The sequence below is a fragment of the Centruroides vittatus genome, unplaced genomic scaffold, assembly GCF_030686945.1.
Source record: "Centruroides vittatus isolate TY-2023 unplaced genomic scaffold, ASM3068694v2 contig_359, whole genome shotgun sequence".
NCBI lineage: Eukaryota > Metazoa > Arthropoda > Arachnida > Scorpiones > Buthidae > Centruroides > Centruroides vittatus.
The window spans coordinates 1,735,245-1,746,058 of NW_027122182.1; the positions used below are offsets into that span (position 1 = coordinate 1,735,245).

Below are 10,814 nucleotides of genomic sequence, written 5' to 3' on the forward strand. Positions count from 1 at the left end.
ATAATCCTTTAAAAATTGAGAGAATAATGGAAGACAAAAGCCGTTCAGTTGAATACATTAACAATGTTTATAAATGCAAATATAAATTTTTTTTTCCGAATTCTTTTCTAAATTTTAAGGCTAAATCTCTATCCATATGTATAATATAGTCAAGCTCTGAGGTGTGAAATCTTTCTACCAACAAATATATTTGTTTAATTTCAGGCCCATTATCATATATTATACGAGTACAAATAAATCCTGGGTCTGTATATAATTTATAAAATCCTTCATGTGTTAAAACATTAGCAGCAACTGAATAAGAAATTAATCAGTGTCTACGTGGATATTATTCAGTAAATAAATTTCAAGATCGTCCCCCATTGTGAGCTGGCCAAACCCATGACGGGTATAGAAAAAAAAAGGCCCCCTTAGTGCCCACAGAGCGGAAAGAGGAAAAAACGAAAACATTACAAGATCTATGTGAATCTATCTTTTTTTAATTACTGCTATAATAATATTTAAAATGTGATTTTTATAAACGAATTTTATCGATTATAACATTAAGCGTCACATAGGACAATACAAAAAAGAAAACAAAATCGAATAATAATTTAATTTGCAATTTTCTTGTGTATTGTGTAAAGTTTAATTCATGCGCTCACTAAATCAATAAGACTTTTTCCTCAGTTCATTCTCCCTCTCCCAGTCTCTTCTAGCGGGGATCATCCATTTTTCCTCTTTATCCATCATCGCATCCTATCAATTTTATCTTTCATAACGTCTTTCGATAATTTTATTATTTTGTTTTCTATCGTCTCTTTTTCTCGGAATATGGTTATTTTTGTCAAGAGAAATCCAATTCGTCGTTCATGTGCTATGAAAACAAAGAGGAGGTGATCGTATTTTGCTGGAAATTTTACGCTTAATTTATTCAGACTGAAAAGATTACACACGGCCAGATAAAAGCCGTTTTAATTTTGATTTTTTTCCTTTTTATCTAACTAAATTCTCTATGGATTCGAACGAAAATCGGATTTCTGCACCAACAAAAGCTTTCCGATTATGGCTTCTCGTTCATAGCAGTTCAGTACGCTTTACTTAAAGTACATCATACAAAATAGATAATATTATGAAATCATACAGCATGAGAGAATATATCATTTTCGATGTGTGTGCAGGAAACATTGAGGGCAACGACCTTTCAGTGGCTTCCTCATAGCAAAACCATATCTACCGACTGTGCGCTGGCCTCCAGCTTCACTGCCTGACAATTCTAGAAGTATAATTTAATAGGATACGTGCGATAAACTTTGACACACATTATAGTTTTTCTGTCCGCATGTAACATGTGGGAACAACTGACTGAAAGAGTTTCCATTTTACTAAACTTTATCAGCCACTCGACGACATTCAATCCCTCTAGATATAACATTTCTTCTTTACTGAGGTTTAAATCAAAATTTATGTTTAGCGACTAAACCACTTGTTTGCTTTTTTTGTGTAACAACAAAACAGTTTCTTTTATTGCTAGAATACTTGGATTATACTGCAGCTTGTATCTGTAAACGTTTAGCCATCATTTACATCGTAAAATAACGCAACAAAATAAACTATGCAGACATCACAAGTTAGAAAACGCCAACGTTTGTAAACAGCCGAGTAGCCCCATTAGCTCAGGAGGACAGACAGATGGCGGATAGGACACCCACCGTCCCTTTCACTTTTCTAAACATAAACCTCCAACGGAAAAATACTGCCGTTAGACTTATTTAAACGGCGTAAAAATCGGGATTATTTTTTAAAAATAAGATTACGAGAACGGAAGTAACAATTTTGTACACCGGACGCAGAACAGCCGTGTCAATGACTGTATGATTACAAAAGATGACAGGACTTAATTGTCACATTGGATACGCTTTGTCTTCATACAATGCTGCATGGGCGTCCAGAGATCAACATGATTGTAACAAGACATTAGATCTGAAATGTGCCGTGATAAATGTTGACAGTAACCGGTTTGAAGATTTCAATTCGCCCAGAGATTCACTATGCTTAACGGCAGGGCACCGCAGGTTCATTAACAGACTTTTTCCTATATGTAGCTTTAATGATTGATGAGACGTGCTCGGAGGTTTTAAAAATCGAGTAATTGGATCGACTATCCTATCTTTTTTTCTCTACATTTTTCCCCTCCTACAACTGACGATTTCATTGACTCAATGTAATATGGATTAATTTTCATAAGAGATGTACTGTTTAGCCGGCTTCATCATCCTATCCATTTACAAATTAGAGAGGATACAATTTAACAGTTCGGTTTTCAACACCGAATGCCTTTCTTTTAATAATACAGAAAAGAAAAACGGCCGTAATTACACATTAAACCGTCAGTAAGGCTATTTTATCAAACGGTATCATCTAGACAGAGAGGGTTATCAAACCAAAACATTAGTAATATGTCACATTCAGTGTCGACCGACAGTATCATGTCTGCGAAACGGAGTCAATCACGCAAGTATCATTTCGCTGCTTCCTATCTCTGTTGTGTGTGTGTGTATGTGTCTGTGTGTCATTCCATAATCGATCGATACTCAACGTGGGTTGGACAGTTAGATTTCCAGAACACGTTCGCATAACAGGTTGGCAGGGTAACAATATCCGCCTTATTCTCTTTGTCCACGTCACTTTAAGAAAATTTTGGTTTATTGCCAGTTTCTGATATTATTTTCGTATTCACATTTACTATAACCGTTGACCCGTCTACGAGCAAATATACTATATAAATAATCTGCCAGGTAGAGAGTTAATATATACGTGTGTGTGTCTGTGTGTATATTTCCTTTTATGTGATATGATAAAATGTAAAAATGGCAATGTAAGGCGGGGTAGGAAGTCAAAAGGGAGACGACGTTCCGGTGTACATCTGCCATGGGGAGATAGAGACGTTTAATTGTCACCATTCCCAACGTATTAATTACTAAAAAATCCAAGGACAGAAACAGGATATGACGTAAAATCGGGGGACAATCGAATTACGTTATATCCGTTATATTTAGCATTTTGATTTTGGCGTTAAATCCAGGCGCTTTTTAACGTGTCACGGATCAATTTCTCTTTCTTTTTTTCGGAGCCGACAAAAAAGAAAGGGAGAAAGAAAAACCCCTATTAATCCGAAAACACGTGAAATTATTGAATTAATTTGAAAATAATACGATAAAAGAGCGTCCCCTCCCGAGAAATTTCCCGAATTTTATGGAAATTCGGTAAATTTCTTTTTTGCCAGCAGACGTTAGGCTTACCTTTGACTTGTCCGTCTACCAAAAGCAGAATATCTTTTTCCTTTTTCATATTCTTCTTCTCGAAAGCCATCCAAATCTATCAAATCCGATCGGAGTTTCTGACGATTTAAACTAACATTTCTGCACCAGTTTTTATGTCGGTCATTATCACCACTCCAGCATCTCGCCTTCTTCCTCCGTCTTTGCCAGCAGACACTGACAGTTCCGACGTTAGCCGTATCGAGGCGCCCCTATCGGTATTGTTAGCTCTCAACGCGCCTGCGCGACCCCATCTTTTTTTTTTTTCATTCTTCTTTTTCCCCGTGTTTTGCTTGTTTACCATTTACTCAATTAGGTTTTTCACTTCTTCTTTCGTCACGGTCAAGGTCGTTTAATCCTTCCCTTTTCTAATGATCTACAAAAATAATTACCATTCCCATTCACTTTTTTTTTTTATTTTTAAACCTGGCAATTAAACAGTAAAAGCCTGTTTAAGTTGGAAAAATAGATAATTATCTTCTTACTTTCTTACGTTACACGCGCTCGATATGTCAAACCAGGCAAACTTTATTATATTCTCCCTAAGAAAAATAACTACGCTATAATCAAACCTGCAGCCATAAACACGCGTTCAAGTACCTGGATATTAAAACTCTTCATATCGTAACTTTTAATTTTGATTTATCGCTCGGCGTTTTATGGTTTTTTTTAATCATATTTACATATCTCATCTGTATACGAATCAGGTTTCTTTATAGTGTTTTACGGCATTAAAAAAAAATAAAAAACCCCTTCTATAGCTTGTCAAACTAAATTACAAGCTACGTCCCTCTCAACCGTCGCATTATACTCGAGGAAGAGTGAGTAAAAAATTTGAATTTAAAACAATTATTTAACTGTATTTTATACGCGAAGGTAGAAGGCTTTCTAAATTTGTATATATAACCTTCAAAGAGACGTTATTACCCTATTTTATTATATTTTCATTCTTAAACTTTCGTGACTCGGTTGACTTCTGCGATATGTAATGTAGCTGTAGGAGTAATAGCGTTCGACGGAAATTTTCCTCTTTTTCTAAGGAAATTATGCTTCAAAAACACAAGTAAGTATGGTTTTCGAGAAGGAAGAAATGCAATTCTATCCAAGCATCCGTTTGTTTTACTACTTAACTTTAATTATGTTGAGTAACAGATGGACTTTTATGGTCTCAAATATTATCGCCGGGAGGGATCTTTTTTCTTTTTTTTTTCTTAGAATTAGTCAATTATTGAGTCTCGGAATATAATTTTACATTATATATACCATTCGATTAAACTGTAGATTAATTAAATACGAATAAAAATTTCCATTTTTTCCCGGCATATATAGATTTTTTTTTCTATTAATATCGGAACAAGTTTGGTAGGTGCGAGACCTTGACATGAAGGATGGCAATGTGATCAAGGTTGTTTCGAGTAATTTTATATAAGAAAAAAAAAATATTTAACAACTCTCATTCATAAGTATACAAATCAGAAGTATTTTATTCACTAGAGAAACCATTTTTTTTAAATTATAACTGTGTTACGCGGATCAATAGGCTCTTTATTAAGTCATATGTAAGATTTTCTCCATTTTGTTTCCAAAAAAAAAGACAGAAATTTTAAAAATTCCTGTAAAACGTTACCAAATTCTTAACGTTTGCTGACATCACTGTGATTCTGTATAATATTTATGTCATGAATATTAGATATCGATACATGCCGAGCTGTGCCATGTTCGTAATTACAGTACCTTTACAGCATGCTGAATGTTAATAAATTATAGAATCTAATAATTATTTTATATGCTTTATAAACTTATATATACGTATATATAACACCTCTAATATACGAAAGATATAATTGACTTTTTAAAAATGATTCATTATTCATTTTAATGTAATAATTCCAAGAATAAAAATGAATAAATACAGAATTTTAATAACATTTCGTATAATTTTTATGCATTTATACGAGATCAGATAACGGGAAAGATGTATATTTTTAATATAAAGGAAGTGTAAGTATTGATTGACATAAGAATGTAATTACTTAAGAAAGAAAGAAAGAAAAAATAATAATAATAATAAACAGTTAGAGAAATAGACTATCGAATTACTTCATCGCCTGTAGTCTATAGAGCTTATTGATTTATATAGGAAGCTTAATGATAGCCCTTCTTACAGCTAACAAGCCTTATGAAACTTAATACAGAAAAGCATTGAAGCGTGCTATTCTTAACACGTTTACGTTATATTATTTTAATGCGAATATCCACAAAAATAGTGATTTTAAAAAAGTTAAGAACGTAAACATGACACATTTCGACTTTTCGTGAGGTTATTTATCTTCCTTATCCTCGGAGAATCCATTAGAAAGATTGCACTTTGATTTAGTAAAAGTGTTTAAATAGGGGGGGAAAGGTTATCTCTTTGCATTTTATAATACGATAGGCCTATATTCCAATTAGTTTCGGTTCCAAAAATTAATTTTATATTATGTTACAAAAATAACACAATCGAGCCATTAATAACTTAACTTGTCATTTTATTCTGGTTCAAAGTATGAAACGTTTTTAATCTCTTCAAATATTAGATAAGGAGTAAAAATTTATATATATATATTTCTTTAAAGTTTACACTTTTATGTCAATTTGACGTCATCTCTTCGTTTTCACAATGAGCAAGTTTAAAAAATGACGTCAAATTGACGTAAAAGTACACAAAGTGTACTTTTACGTCAATTTACACGTTTAAAAAGAGAATATATTATATATTTTTTAAAAGTGATTTTTAGTCTAAATCTTTATTTAGAATGAGTTTAATATAAATCTATATTTAGAGGAAATTTAATATGTTTCTAACTGCATAAATGTATATTAATGTATTCACTCCACTTTAATATGCAAATTAATCAGAAATGGTGTTACTGGTGTAATCTCGATATTTTCTACCGTTAATTACATTAACGAGAATTGAATCTGTATCAACGATATCAGGAAAATCACATTTTTATATGTAAAAAGTTGAATTTTTATTCCATTTTTGGAACCAAAACCTAAAACATTTTAACTGTTTACTGGTTCAGAGAGGGAATGGGAATTTTCTTTATTTATTTTAATTATTTATTGTAGATAAATAAAGTAAATAATGTTATGTATTAATAAATTTATACCCCCAATAAAACAATACAACCCATAAAAATAGAAACAAAATATGACAAAGAGGACCTTATCCCTATAAATTAATGTTATTTTCATTAATAAATGATTCAAAAAAAAAAAAAAAAAAAAGGTAAAAGTGGCGCTCTTTAGCAGCAAAAATAGTAAATTTTCGTGGACCCTAAAGAATTAAGGCTCCTTACATTAATATAATAATTTGCTATAGGATCCCAATATCCCCTGGCTTTAACACAAGCACTTGACAGCCATTGTATAAATTAATTACACAAAACTAACCATTGTAAATCACTTCAAATGCGAGGAAAAAGCTTCTAAAATAATCTCCGACTACAATATTAAGGTGTAGAAGCCTATAAAGATTTTCTAAGCAGCATTAAAACCTGCAAGCCAAGCAACCTTGATTTTTTATGAGGCTGATAAAATACTATATTACATGGTTAGAGTATAGATTGATATCTATTGAAAGAGAATATCGCTAGTTTTATAAACGATCTCTGTAACTATTGTTTCCATTACATCTATCAGACAAGGTTGAGAGCCTTAATAATAACTTACAATGTAATGTTACCTAATATCGGCGTTACGAGTTACAAAATCGAGATGTGTAACATATTGACTATTAAACTAGAAGTAAAGCGTAACAAAGAGAGGAAGTGTGGGAATATTTTTTTTACTAAAATCCTGTACATAATGTAATTCTCGCCCTATTTTGATAGCTACGAAGCACTCGTGCGTAAAAATATGAAAAGGTAACTTCCAGGAGCACTTCCAAGTTGAGAAAATTCAAAATATATCGAGTTACTATAATATGTTTTTATAAATTTTATTGATTATTATCTGTATAACATTTTTATAAACAAAAAACATTCATAATCATAATATTATGAAAATAACAGACAAGAAAAATGGCATAAACAAGTTACATAATTGAGATTTGTACAGCGTGCAATGGGTGTTACTTCATACTAAAAACATGGAATTACTAAAATTCGTATTAAAATTTAATGAAAAAAAAGTTAATTAATCAAAAATATACATTATTAAGCCTCATATACATAAGTTTTAATAATTAAAATCATAATTTTTCGTGTTTAAAACGTTAACTTGAACATTCATTGCGTGTATAAAAGGCTTATGGAGCCAACTACCGATGGATTTGAATAAAAAATATAAATGATTAGAAAAGATGATTTTGAAACCTTTCTGACCTATTTTGTGCAAAATGCGAGTTTTACTTCTAAATAAACAGTTTATCACTAAGTTTTGGCTTTGGAATGGAGCCAGAAATTGTGGAAAAAAATCAAGATAGAAAATCAAGACTATATATAGAATAAGTTATGAAATATTTTGATGCCAAAATTAATCTTTTGTAAGTATTTTTAAGTGCCGAAAGTCTTTAAAACTGTTAAGAAAGGACACTAAAACTTGTAACAAGATATAATAAAAGTTTAAGCAGTGAACTGTAAAGAAATGACTAGGTATATAAACGAATTATGTGCCTATTATTGTAGATTTACACACACAATTAAAAGAAAAACATCACTAATTACTCTTCCGCGATAATATTTTAATATCATTAGACTTATTCAACCGAGCGTATAATTGATATTTTTCACCTTCAGAAGCCATAAGAAAGCCCTAAGAGTTTGCTGAAATGGAAAAAAAAATTGAAGGATAAACGACAATATGTTTGCTTAAAGCATACATAAACGGCCTATAACTAAATATAACATTCAATAACACTGGTTTTTACAAATAAGTAGGAGAAAATAATAATAGAACGAGTATTATATTTCATCGAAATGAATCCAAAGTCCCCACTCGTTAGAAAGTAATTGATGGACTCTCCGATCAAAAGTAAAAATTACACGAATACGTAAATATTTCTGCAATTTCACTTTATAACAATAAACTATAACAATAGTAAAATGGTTTTTAATAATATAAATTAGTATTGTCTTGTTGAGATTGTTTTTGTGGTCACAATTGTCGGCGGATATGAAGAGGGACAAGTGCATATCCTGTGTTTGAAGTATGATCTATCTCTTACAATCAAGTTTGCAGTGTCCTCAGCCGATACATCCATCGAGATGGGAGAGGAGTTAAAAATAAAAAAAAATTAAACACGACCTAAATATGAAAACGTGTAGTGACTTACAAGTTAGTTACGTTTGTAGAGTATCGCGGGATAAATATAAAAGCAAATCTTTACTAACGCAGTGGCACCCCTAGACCCATAATACGTACCGAATGATTCTATTTTATAATTTTAATTCTGCAGTAATTGAATTTTGGTGCTCCAAATTCTTAAACCCATAGGCCCGTGCCTAGTGGGCTTAATGGGAAATCACCGACTTGCTCGTACGCTCTTTTTATATAAGTTGTGGCTTATAACCGTGAGAACACTCTGCAAGAGATCGTTCCCACAGTTTGTAAACTGTTAAGTTTGAAGGTCTACTAGTCAAATAAACGTGGCAAACGAGTTAAAATTGGCACATTTTTGTGTTCAAATTTCTTAGAACTTAATGGAATCTTCAGATTTTCAACGCGTAGATGGCCTTAAATTGATATCATCTTTAATTGATTACGATTAAATGGTAGTTAGTTAACTCGTATTATAACTTACATAGAATTCTAACATATGTAATCTTTCAGAGGATCCTATGCGTCAACCGCGTTTCCTGGGATGCCCGGGAGAGAAAGGAAATAAGAAGCAAAAATAAGTCATGACTCCGTCATCAACTTTAGATAAATATAGAACCGATTAATGAGGGACATCCTGACAGACGTTTGAACAAATTTCATGTTTTCTAGACGTTTTCTTTCGCTGTATTTTTTTATCGTTTTCACACGAAAATTAGCCAGGAATTTCATTTATTATTAATAATAAATTTGTAATTATTACAAGTTTTGTCAGAATTACACAAAGTTTATCGCGTAATTTTTAACGAGGCGAGACGAATTTTTAATTTATCGGTTTCTGTAAAGTGCTCTTTGTTCATCATCATTCTAACTTTCTAAATTAGTTTCCTCCTTCGGCATATTTTTGTAACATCTACTGAGTGACCCAAATTGTTCTGTCAGCTGGAGGAAAGAAGGCTAGGTTACTCGATTGGGGGAGAATATAGGGACAAAGTTCCTTTTCTCTTTTCATTATATCTAAGTGGGCGTTGGAAAGGAAAAAGTTAACTTTACTTTGATTGATGAAGCAACAATTGGTCAAATTATTTAATTGCAATGTAGTTCCCCTTTGATATGGATTATCGCTCGATATCCTCAGATGGTGTACAGAATTCTAACTCAGAAATCATCGACGTGACTCCATTTTAAAGTATTTTAAATTCCTTACAGATTGGGCAAGATGACTTCTACAAATCCAGGAAAAAACGAGTTGGATCTTGAAGCAGTTGGCCAATTTCCTACGGTAAGTGCCATCTGTTATAATGAAATACATCATTCTGTAAGTGGTAGGAAAGGCAAAAGAATGATTGACAAGTGAAAAAGTTCGTAGAACTTGTTTACGAACAATGGCCTATCTATTTTCTTTTCTAGACATCAAGGATATTTGCCATAAATGGTGTCTTCCCTACTTTAAGAGCTTGCCTACTGAAAAGGGGATGGATCGAAAAGAAACATCGATTTCATTTCTGTACCAAAACGGAACCTTATATGTGGCCATTTAGATATGATCTTGGCAGGAAGAGTGAATCAAAAGGAATCAATAAAAATCAGAACACCAATGAAAGTATGTCTAATGGATTTCTATATAAAATCAATGGAGTTTGGTGTTTAATAAAAAAAATAAAACAAGTTTTATTCCTAAAAAATTACAAATAAACAAATAATACTTTGATCTCTGAATGGGACAGTAAGTTAAGGGGTTAGCCTACCGCTCTGGAGGTCACCAGATCAAATATGGGCAGTAGGAAAACCCCTAAAACCCTGGGGACCGGATGGGGGCCCAATCATCCCCATTATGGGCCTGCCAAACTCATGATGGGTATGATTAAAGAGGCCCTTTTAATGCCCACAGGGTGGAGAGTTAAAAATACCGTAAAAATTATTTTTTTCCTATTATTAACATATTTGAAGTTTTATTTTAATGTATAAAAATTTTATAAAATTACATTTAAATTCTTTTAAAATTCTCAAATATTTGTAGCCTTTGAGATTATTATCAAGAGAAGAAGAAATTTACTTTTTTAAATTGTTATATTTAAAGGAATTTGGAACATTCATCCATAAAATGTTGTTATTAAATTTAATGCCCTACAATATGATTCGAAAATATTTTGTGTTATAGATCATGCAGTTACTAGTTATATTAATAAATATGTTAGTAACGTAACACCT

General features: G+C 32.0%; 1 protein-coding gene and 1 long non-coding RNA gene across 4 annotated transcripts in view; one reads left to right on the forward strand and one right to left on the reverse strand.

The window, feature by feature from the left end:
* LOC136974913 (SLIT-ROBO Rho GTPase-activating protein 1-like) overlaps positions 1–3,495 on the reverse strand; it is a 36,216-nt gene extending 32,721 nt beyond the window's left edge. The window contains exon 1 of one of the 3 annotated variants that reach the window (XM_067269909.1): positions 3,282–3,495. In XM_067269909.1, the coding sequence (XP_067126010.1) occupies positions 3,282–3,351 (70 nt within the window). In that variant the 5' untranslated portion in view covers positions 3,352–3,495. The remainder of the gene's footprint in view (positions 1–3,281) is intronic. The other 2 variants (XM_067269907.1, XM_067269912.1) reach the window with 2 other exon arrangements.
* Positions 3,496–9,351: 5,856 nt separating this feature from the next.
* Positions 9,352–10,510, forward strand: LOC136974984 (uncharacterized). Its single transcript, XR_010880728.1, has 2 exons — positions 9,352–9,885; positions 10,014–10,510. It is a non-coding gene; the product is annotated as an uncharacterized lncRNA (long non-coding RNA).
* Positions 10,511–10,814: the final 304 nt, after the last annotated feature.